Source organism: Sus scrofa, chromosome 13 (genome assembly GCF_054392235.1).
Source record: "Sus scrofa isolate SSC_HxYL_T2T_F1_AM1 chromosome 13, Sscrofa_HxYL_maternal_Yorkshire_Landrace_v2.0, whole genome shotgun sequence".
Lineage (NCBI taxonomy): Eukaryota > Metazoa > Chordata > Mammalia > Artiodactyla > Suidae > Sus > Sus scrofa.
Genome location: NC_139395.1, coordinates 125,737,531 through 125,760,006, shown reverse-complemented (window position 1 = coordinate 125,760,006; position 22,476 = coordinate 125,737,531). Strand labels below are relative to the sequence as shown.

General features: G+C 41.3%; 1 protein-coding gene across 2 annotated transcripts; it reads left to right on the top strand.

The window, feature by feature from the left end:
- The first annotated feature begins 5,849 nt into the window (after positions 1 to 5,849).
- Positions 5,850 to 22,141, top strand: TNFSF10 (TNF superfamily member 10). 2 transcript variants are annotated; one of them, NM_001024696.1, is given in 5 exon segments: positions 5,850 to 6,004; positions 10,116 to 10,253; positions 12,945 to 12,987; positions 17,012 to 17,116; positions 19,182 to 20,432. In NM_001024696.1, coding segments are annotated over 5 exon segments (870 nt in total). In that variant the 5' UTR covers positions 5,850 to 5,872; the 3' UTR covers positions 19,634 to 20,432.
- Positions 22,142 to 22,476: the final 335 nt, after the last annotated feature.

The following is a 22,476-nucleotide window of genomic DNA, read 5'->3' as shown; positions in this document are numbered from 1 at the left end:
CACAGGATTATTCAGGTTTTTTTTGGAGGGGGGTGGTTGTTGTTTTTTGTCTTTTTTTTTAGGGCCGTACCTACGGCATATGGAGGCTCCCAGGTCCAATCAGAGCTGTAGCTGCCAGCCTATGCCTCAGCCACAGCAACACAGGATAGGAGCCGCGTCTGCAACCTATACTGTAGCAACACCAAATCCTTAACCCACTGAGCAAGGCCAGGGTTTGAACCGTGTCCTCATGGATGCTAGTCAGGTAGGTTAACCACTGAGCCACAACAGGAACTCCCACAGGATTATTCTGGATCAGTGGATCTCAGATGTCAGCATGTATCCATATCACCTGGAGGGCTTGCTGGGCCTGCCCCTTGAGTGTCTGATTCAGGAGAGCTGGGGCGGGGCCTGAGAATGAGCATTTCTAACAAGTTCTCAGTAGATGCTGCTCGTGCTGGGGACCACACTTTGAGAAGCATTGCTCTGGATCAGACCAGCCAATTAGGCTCATGGCACAAGTCTGGCTTACTTCCAGTTTTGGGAAACGCAGTTTTATTGGTACCCATAAACTCATTCTTTTGTTCTTATACTGTCGATGGTTGCTTTTGTGCTACACTGGCAGAGTTGAGTCATTGAAACCGAGATCACAAAATTTGAAATAGTTACTATCTAGTCATTCACATAAAACATTTACCAACCCCTGTTCCAGAGTAAAAGAATTCGGGTAACTTGGGGGGAACAAATTGCCTGGGAAAGCCCCCAGAGTTTGATTAAATTAGTCAGGGCTTGATAAAGGATAAAGTTTTTAATCAGGACTGTGTGTGTCTAACACTGAAGTGTTGTACTTCAAATCTTGCTCTAGTTTTACTTGTAAATTTCCGCATTCTTAGCATGACTAACGACCAGATGGCTCTGAAAGTTTAACAGAGTTACCTTAAAGGTTAGTGTTGATTACTTCATATTACTTTATGTACATGTCTAACATTAGCTTAACTATCTATTATGAAGTGAATAATTTACCTCAGAGGGCTTCATCACAGAATAGTGGGTCTCAACTCATGCACTAAGTCACCCTGGGGGAATTTTTGAAAAACTTCCTGAGTCTTCCCTCTGGAACTTCTGATGTAAAGGTAAAGGGTATGGGGTGGGGCCTAGGCATTGATGTTTTTAAAAACCTTCCAGATGATTCCAACACACAACTAGGATTGAGAATCTTAGGCAGAGTGTGTACTAGTTAATTTAAATTATCCCCTAAATCCTATTACTTTATGACTTGACACCTACCGTGGCTTCTGGCATTCTCATGAGAGAGTTTGCCCTCTGGGCATGGGGCTACCTCATTCTCTCTTATCCATGCCACCCCCATAGGCTCTTCTATTTACCTAATAAAGGTCATAGGTTGGTTTTCACGGGAAAAGTCATGACTTGTTAGTAGTGAATGTTAGAAATGGCATCTTTCTGTTGGAATGAGTGATATTCAAGGCTTGTAAATGGACTAATGTGTTTTAGAAGCATTCACCTTGCTTCCACAAAGGAAGTGTAAGAATCTAGTGAAGCATCTAGGCCAGAGGTTACCACTCTTGCTGTAAAGTTCCGGATAATAAATCTTTTAGGCTTTGGGGAGCAAAAAGCCAGTCAAGTTAGAGCAACATCATGGAGATGTGTAGGGAGCCAAGCAGCAGGGGGAAGCCACAAGGGCACCACACAGAGTCTATGTCCCAGGTACTCAGTCCGACCATCTGTGTGATATTCATTCCCATAGTGCCAAACAGTCCTCAGCAACACATAAACAAATGAGCAAAGCTACTTGGGTTTAAATCATTTTCAAGGGTCACAAAAGGCTATTCTCCTTTAGATGTCTTTTAAACCATTAAAAATTGTAAAAGTTGACAAAAATTAAAGTAAAATCATTCTAAATGTGTGGGTCATACAAAAAGAAGAGCTGGGTCAAATTTGATCTGCAGGCGGTAGTTTGCCAATCCATGTTGTAGATAAAATCCTTGGGACAACATCCAAGGCTAAATTCCTAACTCTGTTTTACATCTAGCTGTGAACTAAGATTCTGATTACTTTGTACTTACTAAAAGTCTAACAGAATCCAGCCAATGACATAGTCACTTCTATCTTCAATAAATCTTTCATGAAATGTGACAGATTCTATACATCTAAAACATTTAGAGGTCAGTTTTTTGCAACTTTGGCTGTACAATGGAATCATCTGGGGAGATGCCCCCCAGACTCAGGCCAATTATATCAGGAACCCTGGAATGGGACCTAGAGATCAATAGTCTTTAAGTCTCCTTGGGTGATTTCAATGGGCACACAAGGCTGACTGAACTGATCTCAAGAGGGACAAAGAACTGGACCTCATTAAGCTGCAGAACAGCTAATATGGTTGTTTCTGTTTGCTAATGAATGCTTGTTTGTTTTTTGTTTGTTTGTTTTTGGTCTTTTTGCCTTTTTTAGGGCCGCTCCCATGACATATGGAGGTTCCCAGGCTAGGGGTCTAATCGGAACTGTAGCTGCCAGCCTACACCAGAGGCACAGCAACACAGGATCCGAGCCACGTCTGCAACCTATACCACAGCTCACGGCAATGCCAGGTCCTTAACCCACTGAGCAAGGCCAGGGACTGAACCCGCAACCTCATGGTTCCTAGTCAGATTCGTTAACCACTGAGCCACGAAGGGAACTCCTGAATGCTTGTTGAATAATGTCTTTACATGTGGGAGAAACTGGTCTGAGCCTTCCTATCCTATAATAGGACAATGGGGTTTGTGAAAAAGTAGCTGACATGCATGCACACATCATGTGCAGCAAAGGAAAGCCACCAAAAAATGAAAAGGCAACCTAAGGAATGGGAGAAAATATTTGCAAATCATATATCTAATAAGGGGTTAATATCCAAAATGTGTAAAGACTCATACAGCTCAATAGAAAAAAACAAAAAAGCAGTCTAATTGAAAAAATCTGCAAAGGACAAAATTAGACGTTTTTCTAAAGAAGACATATAAATGTCCAACAAGCACATAAAAAGATACTCAACATCACTAATCATCAGGGAAATGCAAATCAAAACCACAATGAGATATTACCTCACACCTGTTAGAATGAAGATTATCAAAAAAACAAGAGATAACATATGTTGGTGAGGATATGGAGAAATGGGAATCCTTGTGCACTGTTGGTGGACCTTTAAATTGGTACAGCTACAATAAAAAAAAGTATAAAATTTTCTCAAAAAATTAAAAATAGAATTACGTATGGTCCAGCAATTCTAGTTCTGGTTATTTATCCAAAGGAAACAAAGTCACTACATTGAAATGAATCTGCACACCTATGTTTATTGCAGCTTTATTTACAATAGCCAAGACATGGAAACAACTTAAGTGTTCATCAGCAGATGAATGAATAAAAAAAAACGTGGTGTATTTATACAATGGAATACTACTCAACCATAAAAAGAATGAAATAATGCCATTTGTAGCAACATGGATGGTTATCATAATAAATAAGACAGAGAATGACAAATACTATGTGATCTCACTTATATGTGAACCAAAAAAACCTCCCCAAACTTATAGGTACAGAGAACAGATTGGTGGTTACCAGAGGCCAGGAGTAGGGAAGAAGGGTATGAAATGAGTAAAAGTGGCCAAAATTAACAACTTCTAGTTATAGGATAAATAGGTCCTTGTGATGTAATGTACAGCATGGTGATTATACTGAGCAATGATGTGTTGTGTATTTGAAAGTTGCTAAGAGTGTAGATCTTAAATGTTCTCTAACTATGTGTGGTATGGATGATAAGTAGACTTACTGTGGTGATCATTTTGCAATGTGTACAAATATTGAATCATGTTATATACCTAAAAGATAATGTGTTATATGTCAATTATGTCTTAATTAAAAAAAAATAAGCCTGATATTGCTGATGAGGAAAGCATAAGTTGCACACTTCCAGGAGAGGAGCTGGAAACCTAGATCTGTCTGATGTGACCACAGGCTTTTACCCACTAGGGTCTGCCACATGCAGACCTGAGACTACTAAGGTAATTAACTGGGGCCCCTACTAGGAAAGGCACCATTATATTAACTCCATGTTCTCTTCTCCAGTATTTGGTGCCAGCTATGTGGACTGAGGGTGGACAGGTGGGTTGGTCCAGCAGGCCAGGACAAAAACCACAGGCAGGGGTGCTGTTACTGCTTGTGTTTTGTTTAATGGTTATGACCTTCCCTGAATTTTGCCTGTTAAACATTTTTTTCCCTAGTCTGAGGGGAAGGAGTCTGGACTAGACAACAACAGTGACCTCACTGAGAAATGAGTTTGACTGCTGGGTCAGCCGTGAGGTGCTCTTGTCCTCCTCCTTTGTACTTCCATGAAAAATCGACTCAATACATACCTTGCTTATTCTTGATACTCTTTAGCTGCTGTTGTCTGTGTTGCATTTGTGGTATTTGGTTGCAGTGCACCACTACATACCTGACCCTAGGGATATTGCAGAAGAGGGGTGGACCAAGATTGCAAGGGCCATGCAGGGTATGTAAGGGGAGCATATGGTCAGGCCATGCAAGATGGCTGTTCTCTTGCTCTCTGTCCACCTGCTCGACCAGGCCCTGCTTCACTCATATTACTATCCAATCCTCTTAATTATAAGGCTTAATTAATATTGCCTACCTACTTGCTCCCTGCCCCAGTCCCTGGTTTCCCTGGTAACTGATGACCCAAACTGATGTCAATTCCCCCTATAAATGGTAGCCCTCTTCTGCCCCAAGTAGCAAAGTCTGCTGCCATGTCCTGCCTTCTATAGGTTATACACAGTGGGATGTCAATCCAGGACCTTCAGACGTGTGAGCGTCCCTTGTCCAATAAACCATGATGTTTCTGTCACTGTCTCTGGTCTCTTCATTTGGTCTTAAGGACAGGCAGCTGCAAGGCTTGCAGCCCAACAACTATCTAGTCAAAATAAGTAAGATGCAGGAATTCCCACCATGGCACATTGGTTTAAGAATCTTGCACTGGCACAGCTGCAGTGTAGGTTGCAGCTGTGGCTGGGATTTGATCCCTAGCCCTGGAACTTCCATATGCTGTGTGTACAGCCAAAAGAATAATATGTAAAAAAAAAAAAAAAAATAGAGGAATAGAAGACTCTTTGTGTAGGTAGAAAATGATGGAAAGATACACACTTATAAAATCTTGTGACCTAGATAGCCCTCTAGCCTAGATAGTGAATGAATGGGCTAGTTTGTAGAAACATGGACTCGTGGACTCAATTCAGATGAACTGGTGACTTTATTGACAGTGATCACTACAAAGAAAGGCCAAAATCTTGTTTTGATTGAGTCATGGGTTGTAGTTGTGATTGTAACACTTAGTCTTTTTTTACTCTTTTAATGTCTTTTTTTACTCTTTTAATCCGGGGGGAGCTATAGGCATTTCCTAGAGCTGCCACAAAGAAGTAGCACAAACAGAAATGTGTGGTCTTATAGTTCTGAAGCCCACATGTCCAAAACCAAGGAGTCAGAAGGGCCATGCACCCCTGAAATCTGTAGTGGCATTCCTTTGCCACTTTGTGCTTTGGAACCAGCTTGTAGTGGTTTGGAGTTCCTGGGCTCGCAGTTGAATGTTTCCAGTCTCGATTTCATCCTCATGCATGTGTTCTCCCTGTTTATCTTCGTAACCTTCTCTTTTTTAAATGTTTTATAGTAGTTGATTTACAGTGTTGTGCTAATATCTGCTGTACAGCAAAGAGTCTTCATAACTTTCAGTTTCGTTTTCTTCTTTACCAGTAAACAAATACGAAAGGACTCCAAACTCCACCCACTTCAAGTCGCTCTAACCAAACCTGCTGCCTGCCTGCCTCTGCAGCAGTCAGACCCTGCCTGGACCATGGCGGTGATGCAGACTCCAGGAGGCCCCAGCCCCGGGCAGACCTGTGTGTTGATCCTGATCTTCACAGTGCTCCTGCAAGCCCTCTGTGTGGCCTTGACTTACGTGTACTTCACCAATGAACTGAAACAGGTCGGTACCATGTACACGTTCCCTGACAGAGGCTCTCAGCCACCCTCTGGATTACTGCCTCTCTGTTGGCTGCTCTGTGAAGATTTTACAAGGGAAGAGAATGCTTCCTTTCTCTGCCAGGGACTCTAACTGCTAATGCATATCATTTCTGAGGACTTTGCAAACATGAGTTGAAGTGATTGTGTGGACGGAAGGCAGTTACAGACGGCTCCACCAGTTACTAGCAGATGTTGGCAACTAACCTCCTGGGTAGCTTTTTTGTCTTCAACAGTACCTGTATGTGTATGTTATAATATTAGCAACTGCTACCACTCATTGAGTGCTTTCTGCTTAATGCTTTACAGTTGATGCAAATTCTTGGGTGAGGGGAGCTGTGTCACAACAGGGCAGTGTCTGCTTTTGCTTACTGTGATACTTCTAGGCACTAGCACATAGATCCCGTATAGCAGGTGTTCATTAAACACTTGTTGAATGAATAACCCACCTTCACAAACTTGGGGATCCTGCAAGTACATAGGGAGTAGGGTAGAGTTATAAATCACTTATATTTAATGGCCGTGTTTCAGATGTGGTTAATTCCAGTGGATTTTGAATACAAAATTACTGACTCAGCCAACTCAGTTTTTGGCATTTTGTGTATATCTTAACAAATTGTATGTTGTGGGGAACTTTGAGCTAAAAGGAACTTTGGACACCTCCATTTTATAGATGAGACTAGGAACTGCTAGAGAAATGATTTAGGCAAGCTCAGGCAGAACTTGGGAAGGAAGCAAGCTAGACTCAGGTCTTCTGACAGATAGTTGATGCTCTCCCCATGACAGCAAGTTACTGAATATAGCACCAATTTCCACAAATGATCCTCTATGCTACTCACGATTTGCAGAAAATGATTGCCATTAACTAATGTCTGGGCAGCAAAAAGGGTCAATGCTGCACACCTTGAAGTCTCTGAGCCAGCCAGCAAAGGGGTCCTTCACTGAGCTCAAGCCCTGCCAAGAACTGGCTGGTCCTAGCGTAGACAACCACAGTGTCTGTGATGGCGCCAAGGGCAGTTGAGTGGAATCCGCTTCTCAGAACTAAGGGCCTCTAGAACAGAAGAGCAGTGCAATAGCTGTCTCTGCTTCTAGAGGTATGCAAGTAAAAATAGCACCCGCCCTCAACGGCCAGATGTGGTTAGCAAGAGAACAGCCCCAGCCTGAGATGTGCTGGAGGAAATTCTACTTCAAAGTGTGAAAGGATGTGGAAAGGAAAGTGGGAGAGAGACACAGCATATTAACCATCATTAGTCATTCTTGGAATAACCATAGTGCCCCTCACCTGTGTGTCAGTCACCCATGTTGGCTAAGATCTGGAGAGGAAACCGTCAAATATGAAACATGTGGAAATGGGGTGCAGAGTGGCTGGGGCTCTGTACTGTTCAGAAATCAATATATAAGTGGAAAAATATCTAGGAGGAACCCATGATCTCTAGAAGGTAGGATTATGGGTGCCTTTTTTCCTTTTTATTTTTCTATATTTTACAAATTTTCTGCAGCAAACACTGTAAAAATTGCTATCCATATGATTTTCATACAGCTCTAAAGAACAAATTAAGACATTGTTATATAGTTTTAAGAGAAAACAAGCATGTACAAAAAAAATTGACCCCACACCATCTGATCTCAACCTTGTAAACAAGAGAGATTGTCCAAAGGTTAGTTAGGGGTGGAAATAGGGTGGATTTGTGTGTGTGGAGAGGGGGAAGTTGTTTTACCTTTAGAAAAGTATTCTATAATTTTCTATATTTTCCAGGCTGCCTGTATAACCTCAATATGTCTAGGCTTCATTGTAAATCTAGGGTAATAGTGGAGTCTCACTAGCTTTTTAGACCCCCTCCCATGTATACTTAGGACCTTACTCAGTTTTCAAAGTTCTCCCTCCCACCTCCTAAAAGTGTTTCTGAAAATCCCCAGAGGGTATCCAGAGACCACCTGGGCTGGCCCCTGCTCTTTTCCACCTTCTCACACCCCACTTTCCAAGGGCTGCCAGCTACCCTGACCACCAGATCGCAGCACCTGTCAAGTCTGCCTTGTTCTGCCCCTGGCCTGGTCTCCCAGGTCCTTGCCCCTCTCAGGTTGAGACAGTTGCCAGCCGCTGTGAAGAAGGAAAGTTGCTCCCTCCTTTCTGCATCATGCACAGTGTTTTGTTTCAAAAAGCTAGAAAACCGTGTAGGTCTGTTTATTCAGCTTCAGCAAATTGACGCCTGGCCAAATGGCACACAGAATCCTGACTGGGCAGGGCAATGGTAATAAAGCTGTTCTTCCTGGAACTGCCCCCAGGCCTTGAAGCTAAATTGAGCTCTTCTTCTCTGACTCCCCCCCAGTTTTTTAGACACGCTTTTATTTCTAAGTTAAGTTTCTTCCTTAGAAATGCTTTTCAGCTCCTGCATAAATCACAGATGAAAATTAATGTCTTGGGGGTGGGTAGAGACAAAAAAATGGTGTCAGGTGGCCCCCGCTATCACCCCTACTCTATCTACTAGGAGAATGTTTTACTCTTGTAATCTTAAAAAGGTGGAAAATAAACATTGACTTGAAAGTAAATGAATGTTCTATGCCAGAGTGTGGTGAAGGAATTAATTAACTCAGGTTTGTCACTTTTGCACTTGAGAGACCTGAGGAAATGTCCCAGGGGTATGTGGCCGACAGTTTAGATCCATATGATTCCAGCTGAAACCTCTTGTAAGTATTTAAGTTATTTTTATTTGGAAGGAAATTGTCTTTCTATAGTAGAGAGTAGATCATCATTAAATTTGATCCTTCAAGTTTTTGAGTCCCCTAAGTTTAAATAACAGATAAAAATGGCTATTTCCCAGGAGTTCCACTGTGGCTCAGCAGTAAAGAACCCAACTAGTATCTGTGAGAATGCAGGTTCGATCCATCCCTGGCATCACTCAGTGGATTAAAGGACCCAGCATTGTCATGAGCTGTGGTGTAGGTCGCAAACGCAGCTCAGGTCCTATGTTGCTATGGATGTGACATAGGCTGACAGCTACAGCTCCAAATTGCTCCCTAGCCTGGGAACTTCCATATGCCTCAGGTGTGACCCTAAAAAGCAAAAAAAAAAAAAAAAAAAAAAAAAAAAGGATCATTTCCCCAGAGAAACACACTTCAATGGATTGTTACAGGGAAATAACATCTCCTGAATCCCAGTTTTTAAAAATGAAAACAGGGAAAAAAAAAAAAAAAAAAAAAAAAAAAAAGCAAAGGACAACTGTCTGACCTTACACGAACATCCTGTTTTTCCTTTGTAAGATTAATCAGTTGTCATCCTGAAGTATTCTGTCTGGGTGGTTTGGGGATGTGAGTGTGTGTGTGTGTGTGTGTGTGTGTGTGTGTGTGTGTGTAACATCAAGCATAGACTTTGTTGACATTCTGGCCATTGTTAATGCTTACTCTTAATCAGGAGGGAGCAAAACTTCAAATGGTGTTTCAAGTCTCTGTAGGTAAACCCCTGGCTGGTATGGACATTCGATGAGGCAAAATTCAAATTTCTAGTGGCAGTGTGGTCTGGATTCTGACATCCAGAGGGATAGAAATCCTAACACTAGAACCTACTCAGACAGCCAAAGCTCATATCAAGAAATAAAACATTATCAGCACCCCAAAGTGTGTGGATAATTTTTTACTTAGGATCCTAGAATCAAACCAGACTCTGCTCCCTACTTTGTACCTAGGTGGGTTTCCAGTTATAGAACTGGATGCATACCATGTCAGAGCTGGAAGGGACCTCAAAGATCACCATGGGGGACCAGCTCAAAATACGAATGAAGAGGAGATGTCCAAGAGAAGAAGCTGTTGGTTGAGGGCACACAGCTGTTCAAAAGCAGGGGCAGTGAAGGGCATTGCCACGCAGGCTGCCTGGCCCCAACCTGTTTCCTTTCCACTCCATCCAACTGCTTACCTTTGTTCAAAGGGCAAAGGACAGCGTGCTTGTTTTTCCTTCCAGCCAGGCGCTTATCCAAAGTGCTAAGACTTCTCTGACGCGGCATCCATTTCTGTTGTTTTAGCTTCTAATGAACAAAAATTAAAAGCCCTGTGCATAATATTGTGTTATATTCATCTCAACCCAGATGCAGGACAAGTACTCCAAAAGCGGTATAGCTTGCTTCTTAAAGGAAGATGACAGTTTCTGGGATCCCACCGATGACGAGAGAATGCTCAGCCCCTGCTGGCAGGTGAAGTGGCAGCTACGTCAGTTTGTGAGAAAGGTAAGTGAACCACTGGCCACTTCACCAGCAGGCGCAGGAGGTCAGAGAAGGAACATTTAACATTGTGAAGTCTAGACTCCTCATTCCTCAAAAAGGAGGAAACTGGGGCCCAGAGTGTTGAAGTGATTTTCCCCAGATTCACAGAACTAGGAAAATGTGAAATAGCACCCAGCAGTGGGCTTCTGCTCTAGAGTTTATTTCTCTACTCCAAAGAGCTTCTTCATCTAGTCTAAACTTTTTTGTCTCACATTGTGGAAACCCTGGCACAGACAAAGCAATGTGTTCAAGGTCACACAACAATAAAGGATGTGTGTGATTTTATTATTATTATTCAGAAGATAAGAAACCAAATAATGGTATTATATTCTTCCTGCATTGTTGTTCTCTGGAATAAAGGCTTTATTTATTTTTGTATGCATATAGAGATGAAGAAAGAGGAAAGGAAGAGGAAAGAAAAGGGAGACTTTGAGAAATTGAAGGTGATGGCATCTCAATTTACAGTTAGTAAATGACACAATAAAAAATACTATCTGTTTGTGAAAGCTGCTTACATAGGATCTCTAGTGTTAACTTTATGTTAGCTAACAGTTTATACTGGTAAATGTAAGAACATAATTTTACTCTCAGCGATGTGCCATGTCAAATAGTTTCTTCTCTCAAGCTGCTTCCTTTGTACAAAGGCATTTAATAATATTTACCTTCTGCCTCTCTGGAAAGGTCAGCTGAAAACATAGACATGAATATACCCTGTAAACTATGATGCATTATCATTGTTTTAAAAATTACTGGGGACTTTCCCAGTGTAGGAAGAGAATATATTTTAAAGAGATGATTGTAAGTCTGTTGACTGGTGCTCAGTGTGCACTTCCATAGCAACAGTATTATGTTGGTGGTTAAAACCTTGAGCAGTTCTTACAATAAAGTGCAGACATCACCTGTGATGCTCTTTCTACAAGAAATGAGATCAGACTTCCACTTGGGAGTCCTAGAAACACACCTGCCCCACAATTGCCCAGGAAGCCTGGGCAGGGTGCCTGCTGCACACCAGCTGTGCTGGAGCAGCTGGAATTCCATCTCCCCAAGTGACGAGGACCTGGAAAGACCCATGGTTGGGAAGGATCCTGAGGAACCTGAGGAAGGGGACCCCACAGTCCCTGGGGCTAGGGGGAGTGGCAGAGGAGAGAAACTCAGAACTAGGGTAGAAATCTGGAGACTGAGAAGAGGCCAGATGCTGGGGCCAGCACTGTGGAGATAAGAGAAGCAGTGTGGGTGGTCTTTACATGTCTCTTTCCTCCTCTTCACATCTGCCCTCCATTCTCACCTTCTGCCACTAACTAGAGAAGAGAGGGGCTGCAAGAGGACACACAGGGCTGAGTGAGAGGGTTGGAGGGGAAAAGAGTTGCCCATTTTTCCAGCACCATGAATTGAACAGAGAATTTTCTGTAAACATCCTATGCTCATAGTATGTATTATCTCCTTTAATACTCAAAGAGCTCTCTAAGGAAGGAATCATTATCTTCTTAAAAGAAAATAGATGAAAAAGTTAAAATTCATATCAGTTAGGTAACTCAAGCAAAGTTTCCCAGGCTGATAATGAATCGATTTGAATCCAGGTCTTCTGATTATATTATAATCATTCTTGTTCTGCCTCCCACTATAGAAATTACCCTGCTCCTTTTCCTGTTCCTCCCTTTCCTTCCTATCTGGAGTCAGGGCTTTTGACGGGGCGGGGGGGGGGGGGTGGAGGGGGGGCGGGGGCATAGAACTTCTGATGAGAGAGTGCAGAGGAAGTGAGTTTCTAAGAGTTGAACAATGAGCAACAGTGACAGGAAAGGTGCGTACATCCCCTGGAGGGAGAACTGAATGGAGGGAAGGTTAAAGCCGTGACATGGTTTAGACCAATGTCAGGGTCTGTTCACTTAACAGCAAGTTTCTATTTCATTCTTTCTTACCCCGCTGATTAGCACAAAGAAAGTAATATGAGGTGTTCAGTAAGATATGGGAATTTGGTAAGATATCTTTGTGTTGGGAATATCTCAGCCACATTCTCAGAAATGAGAGAGTGACACTAGACAGGTGGTGCTAACAGGTCACCACTGGATGGGCTGTGCATGTCCCTGGGCATCATGAGAGAGGGAGTGTGCCTCACACCATGAGTCTTGGGTCTGTCCAATAATTTAAAGCTCCTGGACTCTACTACATGGTGCACTTACACACACATGCATGCACACACAAACACAATCCACTAAGACACACATGCACAGCAGACGCACACATGCATTATATACACGTGCAGGCAGATGCAAACACAGTGCACTTATACACACACATATGCAGACAGACGATCAGAAAGTGAGGTGTCATGGCCACCACACCCCCCAGCCATAGGCCCTGGGGAACATTATGCTGACCTAACTTGGAGAAGGATGACTCCTTCTTCATGTGCTTTTCCAGGTGTGGTCTTTCAAAGACTTCATCCAGAAACAGAAGTCTCCCAGATAGAGGATCATCTTTTGATCACCATGTAGAGACAACTGCCTTCAAATTCACCCCATGCAGACTCTATACTTGAACAACTTAAACCTGTCAAGGTTGATATTCGGTAAACATCAGTGAGAAGAGCCATAGGCAATCTGTAGTCAGTTTAAATGTTTAGGGAAATTAACAAGCTTTATTCAATACTATTTGCAGATGATTTTGAGAACCTATGAGGAAACCATTTCTACAGTTTCAGGTAGTATTTTTTTTGTTGTTATTTTAATTTTCTATTGTCAACCTCTTAAAAGGATGACTAGCTCTCCATCCTCTTTCTCTCTGCTCCCATCCACACATCCCACCTCTGATCCCTGCTCAGCGTCTCAAGCTGCTTAATTCTATTTCCCTCTTTGCATTGGCAGCTAGAAAGCTCTGAACCAAATCAGTGGCCCACCTGTGGTCTGAATTTTCTTTCACTTGAACTTTATTCTTCCAATGTGGATTTTCCTTTCACCTCAAGTTCTTCAATTATTTATTTTTACCTGCTAATGTGTTGTAAATAAACCATCTAAATCCTTCCTGGAGCATGGCTGGAAAAAAATATAAGGGCTCCAAAGTTACCTGTCTTCTCTGCTTCTGACCCACTACTAGACTCTAAGCCTTTCTCTTCTTTTTTTTTTTTTTTTTTTTTTTTTTTTGTCTTTTTAGGGTCACACTTGTGGCATATGGAGGTTCCCAGGCTAGGGGTCTAATCGGAGCTGTTGCTGTGGCCTACACCACAGCCACAGCAACCAGATCTGAGCCACATCTGCAACCTATACCACAGCTCACGGCAACGCTGGATCCTCAACCCATCTAAGCCTTTCTTTATGCAACAGTCTCTTGCTTCATCATGAGTTTCCCAGCAATCCTTCTACCCGCGCAAAATTCTCATCCTGTGGTCCCCACACCTTGGCCATTTCCATTTGCAGCCAACAGCCTTCTCTTGACCCACATCCCCTTCAGTGTGATTGGCCAGGCCAGCTTCTTGGGCCCTCCATCTGGCTTCTTCCATGCCTGAATTTTCACATCACCCATTCCTTCTCATTCTCCATCCTCATCACCTCCTTTTCACCTCTTCAGAGAGAACTTCCCTGACCAACTTTCTAAGTAAGTTCCCCCACATCATATTTTTTTCTTTCACACTTATCTTGTTCATTTTCCATACATATTTTTAAAAATATCTGTGCTGTTTGACTCCCTACTAAAGATCCACAAGGACAGAAAACATGCCTATTTCTCTCACCTCTCTATATCCAGGTTTTTAAATTTTTTTAATTTTTTTTTTTTTTTTAAATTTTTAAGGGCCATAGCCACAGCATATGGAAGTTGCCAGGCTAGGGGTCAAATTGGAGCTACAGCTGCTGGCCTACGCCACAGCCACAGCAATGCCAGATCCAAGTCAGGTCTGTGACCTACACCACAGCTTATAACAACACTGGATCCTTAACCCACTGAGCAGGGCCAGTGACTGGACCCACATCCTCATGGCTACTAGTCAGGTTTGCTCCTGCTGAGCCACAGCGGGAACTCCCTATACCTAGTTTTAACTCTATACCTCAAACCTAATAGATTCTCTTTTATCCCTCTGGCTCTTATCTGCACCACCTTCGGCACGAGTGTGCACGTGCATGCACGTGCACGCGCGCGCGCATGTGTGAGTATTTTGACTGAGATGAAATTCGCATAACATACAATTAACCATTTTGAAATGCACAGTTCATTGGCAGTTCGTGCACTCACATTGTTGTGCCACCACCATCTCAGTTGACATAGAAAGTTCTTAATAAGTATTTTTAAAATCAGTACGTAAGTAAATACAACTGATGAATTAAATCTGCTGTTTCTTCACATTTGCCTCACCCTAGTCTCATTTTCCTAAAAAGGCCTGAATACATGTGCCAGAGACTTAACAGTCCTGGAGTGTACTAGCCTGGCAGAAAAAAAACAGTTTTTTAATATATAGTTTGTTGCTGATGTCTTCCTATTTTTCAGCTGTCCTTTTCCAGTACAGTAAACTTCCTCATCTCTTAACAAGCTCCACCTTCCTTTATCAAATGGGCTATATTAAATGTGAAGGCAAGACCTGGTCCCAGGGTCTAAGCATCCTTTCTGGTCATTTCGCTGAAGGCGAAAGCAGTGGTAGGAGTGTTGAGCACTCCATCTCTTCTAATGGGGAACACCAGATCCCTGGTCTACAGTAGACGTATGTACTATTTTCAGTGTGGAAAGAAAAGTTTGTTTGTTTGTTTGTTTGTTTCTCCCAGGTAGGGTGTAGAAATCATATACTCCTCTATACCAAGACGTATCCATGACACCCAAATATACTTATTCACAAGCTTCTTTTCCAGGAGCTGTTTGCTACAGTCAGTAGGAAATTTCCTCTCTTGAGAATTTACTTTTAAATCGAGGCTTTCCCATAGCCTCACGATGACCTCAAATGCACAGTATTTGTAATTGGATTCCATTATTGAATATTTTAAAACACAAGTGTTAAGATCTAGAGGCAGTCAAGGCATTATGAATTATTTATCAATGTAAAATGGACACATCAACCTTGAAAGCTGAGCATCCTGAGAATAACATGTAATTGATGCTGTGTTTGGTCTTAAGTTATCGTACAAATGCCCACCTATCCTGCATAAGTAACAATACCGGATAGATGAAGAGAGTCTCATTCCCATTCATTCCTCCTCTATGGAATTTTATCTCCTCGTTTCAGTGTCCTCTGCTACTGACAAAGATGAAAACTTCCTCTTCTCAGACCTGATCCATTACATTTTTCTGGTAACTCAACCGTCTCCAGCTCTCTCACTTTCTGTCCATCAAACCTTACTCTGAGGTGTCTAGACTAAAGCACAACACATGTCTTTCTCTTCCCTGATAAAAACCTTCAGAGGCTTCCCATGTCTGTAAGATCTAAATCTCTTAGTCTAACATTCAAATCCTCTAGAGTGTAACTCCTCATCCAAGCCTGAAACTGATCTCCTCTGATGCCTGTGTCCCAGGAATGATTTGTGCATCCTGCCTCGGGGATGCTGTTCCAGCTCTGTGGGAATGGCCTTCTCCTATGGATATGGGCCCCAAAGCCTCCTCATCCTCACCTTGGTCAGATCATTGTCCTGCACCTCAAATATTCTCTTGCACTCATTCATCTATAGTTCTTTCTCCATGTTCCTAGGAGAGTGCCTGGTAATGATGTGCTGGACACTTACTTTGCTTTGCCAGAGTAAGTGAATGAAAGGGCCTTCGTACAAATCCTCCCCTGACCTCAGCTCTCCAACAAATAGGAATCTTTCCCCCCCTTGAGCACAAATCACCCTTTTTTTCGCTGTCTTATAGGTAAATTTTCACTCTTGAATTTATATATTTCCCCAGAACTATACATCCCTTTGGGGATCAGTCAGTATAATTAGTGATTAGTGTCTGAAGCCCCTTTGGGGCTATGACTTGTCCTGGACATATTTACTTGATGAAAGCATATACTTTGCCTTAGTGACCAATGTAAGCATCCTCAGAAGTTTGAGCCAATCTTTTAAAGAGTGGTTTGTTGAATTTGTACCCTTTAAGGCTGTTCCAAAATACTTCGAATAGTGGTCAATAAATGTTATTTGTTTATATATTATCTCGTGAATTAGTGATTTATATGCTCATATACTGATGATCATGACCATGATGTCATTTCATATTCCTTTTGGGAGGTGGTGGAAATGACAGTTGGATGCCGGTTTATAGCATCTATGGACAATTGTTATGACTGCTACTCCTTTAGAATGGGTGTTAGCTAGCAAAGAGAAAAAAATATCTGAGATGATGAAAATTGGTATCACTCTGATTGTTTCTACATATAACTCAAAGTGGAGATTTGCCAGCACCTGGGTATTTATGTACTTTAAATGACTCCACAGGAGTATTGCAAGTCCACAGTTTTGTTGTTGTTGTTGTTTTGGAAAAAGGCCAGAATCTTCACTTTATTATATTCTAGTTGAATATTACCTGAGATATAAATAGATTATAGCCCAATTTAGTGCCTATTCTTCCCATAAAAGTACTTTTCAAATTAAACGTGGGCTGAAGTAGACCGATCCTAATAGAAAAATGTAGGTTGGTTTTATGAAAACCCATATAATCAACTTTGGAACTCCAGTGTGCTTCTTGTGCTTGATTGACAAGATCTATCAACAGCAATGTATTTGAGAAGTAGTTTGATAAGTGCTGATGATTCTTTGTCATTTCTTTTTTAGAAAAGCAACAAGGCATTCCTCACCTAGAAAGAGAAAAAGGTCCACAGAGAGTGGCTGCTCACATAACTGGAACCAGTAGGAAAAGAAGCACATTTCCATCTCTAAGTAAGAGAAACAATGACTATGTGGTTTAAAGGAAAAGAGTGGAAGAATTTGTTCCAAATAACTTATTCTTTTAATTTGTATCTGAAATGTTTATATTTCTATCTACAAAATGCTCAGTAATCAGGTCTCAGATTGACTCTTTCCAGAAGCAAGATTATAAGATGAATAACTTGGTACTGTCTGGGGAAAACTGGCCTCAAGAAAATTCTGAAGTGGGAGAACTTTATCTTTGAGTTTCCCATACACCCTTTTTTGCTTCTCTTCTTTTTAAAAGAAATTTCCCTCTTCCCCTCCCTCCCCTCCCACTCTCCCCCTCTCTCTCTATCTCTATCTCTCACACACACACAGACACACACACACGTTTTCATCAAATCTTTTCTTTCCTTGTCATCAAAGGTTCTAAATCAGTCACTCAGCCCTCCTATTAGCATTTGTATTCGGTTGAATCACGAAAAGTTGGCCAATATTTGACCACTTTGCACTGCCAGAAATGTCAGTTTCATGTAGTGTAATCAAATATGTTAAGCCTAAGTTTGAACTGTATAACAAGTGTCCATATAGTGGAGCAGTTAGTGCCTGGGTCTTATAATCTAAATACCCACATTGGAATCCCAGCTGCTCCTTACCTTAAAAAGCAGAGAAAATCTTTAACTCATAAAACAGTGAAGATTAATGCAAAATGCTGGTGCATTTCAAGTATTCAGTAAGTAGTGCTCTTATTATCATGAAAGGTTTTCTACCAGGTTAAAGAAATTTCAGGCAAGGAGTTCCCATCCTGGCGCAATGGAAACAAATCCAACTAGGAACTGTGAGGTTGAGAGTTCGTTCCCTGGCCTTGCTCTGTGGGTAAAAGGATCTGGCTGTGAGCTATGGTGTATGTTGCAGACAAAGTTCGGATCTGGTGTAGTTGTGGCAGTGGCGTAGGCCAGCAGCTACAGTTCCAATTAGACCCCTAGCCTGGGAACCTCCATATGCCGCTTGTGCAGCCCTCAAAAACACAAAAACAACAAAAAAGAAATTTCAGGCATGAATTAATGAATGAAAGGTTGTTAAGGGGTTTTTTTTTGGTTATTGTTGGTTGATTGACTTTTGTTTGTTTGTCTTCCCGGGCAATTGCTTTCATGATATTCCTGAACTTGTGTTTTGTAAATGATTGCCATGTTCTGCCTATGAGTGAGATCTATATTTCACTATTACTGTTTACTAGTCATCCATTAATATGATGCCTGGTTTAAACTTTCGAACAACTAAATTTTGAAGCAATCATGGAGATGAGCCCAAAATTTAAAGGAAAGTCATGTTTTAGTAAGACCCTTTTTCATTCAAATTTTGGGAATTTAAAGATCCAAAGATCTGAAGATCTTTAAATCTGGGCTTTTTTTTGCCAAACCTTGTACCTTGTCTCATTGGACTAGATGCCTCCTGCTTGGATGGTGCTTTCAACTCTGGGTTACTGACAAAGACCAAGGAGGGATCAAAAGAGACCAAAAAGAATCGCAGGGATTTCTAAGCTCTAGGCTTGAGGAAATAGATGTATTTCTTTTCACTTCCATCCACATTGTTGATTTGAGCTCACCAGCATAGCAGAAGAGACAGAGGTTCCAGACAGAAATTCTGTCCAGAAGTAAAGATCTTAGTGACCTATTCCCATGCTACCATTCAGAGCTGAGTGTAGCAGACATGGAAGTGCAAGAAGGTAAGGGACTCCCAGCAGATCTCAATGATACAGGTGCCACTAGATTTCAATATGATAAGAATTTAGACTCCTTGGTAAGATTGAAAGAGCAGGAAGTTTTATGTTATACTGAAATCCTTGACAATTCCAACCAAAAAAATTCAATAATTCCTTTGTAGAGCAGGGGTTAAGGCTCCAGCATTGCCACAGCTGTGGTGCAGGTCACAACTGTGTCATGGGTTTGATCCCTGGCCTGGGAATTTCCATGTGCCTGGCAAAAAAAAAAAAAAAAAGAAAGAAAGAAAGAAAAAGAAAACAGCTAGCCACAGCTATTGGGAAACTCCTTGCTTTGCTTCCAGCTAACTTTATTTCTCTCTAAATTTCAATCAGGCTCCAAATATGAAAAAGCTTTGGGCCAGAAAATAAACTCCTGGGAATCATCAAGAAAAGGACATTCATTCTTGAATAATTTTCACTTGAGGAATGGAGAGCTGGTTATCCATCAAACAGGGTTTTACTACATCTATTCCCAAACATACTTTCGATTTCAGGAACCTGAGGAAATTTTGGGAACGGTTTCTACAGAAGGGAACAGAAAGAAAAACAGGCAAATGATACAGTATATTTACAAATGGACAAGCTATCCTGACCCTATACTGCTGATGAAAAGTGCTAGAAATAGTTGTTGGTCTAAAGATTCAGAATATGGACTCTATTCCATCTATCAAGGTGGAATATTTGAGCTTAAGGAAGATGACCGAATTTTTGTCTCTGTTACTAATGAGCAACTGATTGACATGGACCAAGAAGCCAGTTTTTTCGGGGCCTTTTTAATTGGCTAAATGATCTGCAGGGAAAAAAACCATGCCCCAGAGTGACTATTCAGAGTCGTATACTGTGAAAATATTCCAGCAGAGCCAATAGGTTAAGGCAGCCTGAGCAAAGAGGCCTCAACCCAAAGGCTCAACAACACAAGCTTTTTTGGAAAGTGAAAAGTGACCAATTCCTTCCAGGAAAATGAAACTGCCAAGAGACCTTGTGGAGCTCTGCCTGATGTCATTTTGCTAGTAAACATCTAGAAGATACTCTGTCTCCAAATTTGTGTAACAATTAACACCTCCTGCCTTTATCATCTAATCCTGTGAAGATTCTAGAAGAAAGAGTAGTGATCCATCTCAGGTGGGAATAAGGGACAACATTCCCAAAACTAAAGAGAAAAGGGCAGCACTGAAAGGTCACAGTCAATATATGCAGTTTCAGTACAAACATAACAAATTAAAGCTACGTTTAGTGGACAAGGAGCTACTTCTGAATGGTTTGTGCTTTTCTCTACTAAAAATCAGGCTGGCCAAAAGCACTCAGGGTATTTTTGATAAAGGACTCTAAAATAAGTGATAAAGTATGGCGATACCTCAGAAAACTAAATACAGAACTACCACATGACCCAGCAATCCCACTCCTGTGCATATATCTGGACAAAACTTTCCTTGAAAAAGATACATTCATCTCTATGCTCATTGCAGCACTATTCACAGTAGCCAAGACATGGAAACACCTATATGTCTATGAATGGATGAATAGATTAAGAAGGTGTGTTATGTATACATAATGGAATACTACTCAGCCATAAAAAGGACAAAGTAGTGCCATTTTCAGGAACATGGATGGAACTAGAGACTCTCATACTAAGTGAAGTAAATCAGAAAGAGAAAGACAAATACCATAATATCACATATCTGGAATCTAATATGTGGCACAAAAGAACCTATCTACAAAAAAGAAACAAACTTATGGACTTGGAGAACAGACTTGTGGTTGCCAGGGGGGATGGGGAGGGAGTGGGAAGGACGAAGATGAAAACTAGATGAAAACTATTGCATTTGGAATGGTTAAGCAAGGAGATCCTTCTGTATAGCACAGGGAATTATATCTAGTCACCTGTGATGGAATATGATGGAGGATAATGTCAGAAAAAGAATATATATATGACTGGGTCACTTTGCTGTACAGTAGAAATTGACAGAACATTGCGAATCAACTAAAAAAAATTTTTTTTGTCTTTTTAGGGCACACCCATGGCATATGGAGATTCCCAGGCTAGGGGTCCAGTCGGAGCAGTAGCTGTCAGCCTATTCCAGAGCCACAGCAACATGGGATCTGAGCCACATCTGCGACCTACAACACAGCTCATGGCAGTGCTGGATCCTTAACCCACTGAGTGAGGTCAGGGATCAAACCCACGTCCTCCTGGATGCTAGTCAGGTTCGTTAATCACTCAGCCACAACAGGAACTCCGTGTGAGTCAACTATAATTTAAAAAAATAAATAAAATAAGTGATAAGTTTATCAGGGAATTTGGGCTCAGGTTAGAAGGAGGAGCACATTGAAAGTGGAAATGACAGACCCAGGTAAATCAGCCAAAAAAGAGCCAAATAAAGATTCACCCCCAGAAGTTCCTGCTGTGGCACATTGGGTTAATGATCAGGCTTGTTTCTGTAGAGGCACCAGTTTGATCCCCAGCCTGGCACATTGGGTTAAGGATCCAGCATTGACACTGCTGTGGCATAGTCTGCAGATGCAGCTCAGGTTTAATCCCTGGCCCCAGAACTTCCATATGCCATGGGTGCGGCCAAAAATGAATGTGCATGCGTGCGTGCGTGTGTGTGTGTGTGTGTGTGTGTGTGTGTGTATGTGTATATGTATATATATGTAAGACTGTATCATTTATTTGCCCTGCCAAAAGACAGCAGTTCAGTGCCTGAACATAGTACCAAACAAAATATGTTTGTTTGTAAACAAATGGCTAATTGCCTAAATACCTAATTGTATGGAAAAATTAAAACATCCGCTGCCCAACCCCATACATTGAAAAAACTTTGGAGAATTTATAAAGTAATAGCAAAGTGGAGAAGTCCTTTTAAACCAAGATTTAAAATCCAAAGAGGACTTCCCTCGTGGCACAGTAGGTTAAGGATTCAGTGTTGTCACTGCAACAGCTTGGGTTGCTGATGTGGTACATGTTCGATCCCTGGCTCAGAAACATCCAAATGCTGCAGGCACAGCCAAAAAAGAAATGAAGTTTCCCATAACCTATATGGGAAAAGAATCTGAAAAAAAAAATGGATATGTATATATGCATAACTGAATCACTTTGTTGTACAGCAGAAATTATTACAGCATTGTAAATCAATAATTCAATAAATAATACAATAAAATTAAAAAAACTAAAAGGAAAAACGCTTTGATGATGTCACCTTACAGTTGGGAAAGAACTAATTTTTATTCTATATTTTTATACTAAAATGTAAAAATATTTTTTACTTTTTCAATAAAAATGACATATTAAAATATGTAGTCTTTGTTTATCTAGTACTTACATATGTTTTATACTACTAAGATTACTAATGATGGGAAAAAGGACTTTCATGGTATCTTTCATTTGACATGTCTTATAGAAGAAAAGGATAAATTGCTCACTTTTTATATAATGTGATAAAATATATCAATCCTTGGAGTTCCCTCATGGCTCAACAGTTAAAGATCCAGCATTGTCACTGCTCTGGCTCTGTTTACAGCTCTGGTGTGGGTTCCATCTCTGGCCTGGGAACTTCTGCATGCCGCGGGTGTGGCCACATACACACAATTATGTGTATTGGATATAAAATATCCAATATATTACATTTTA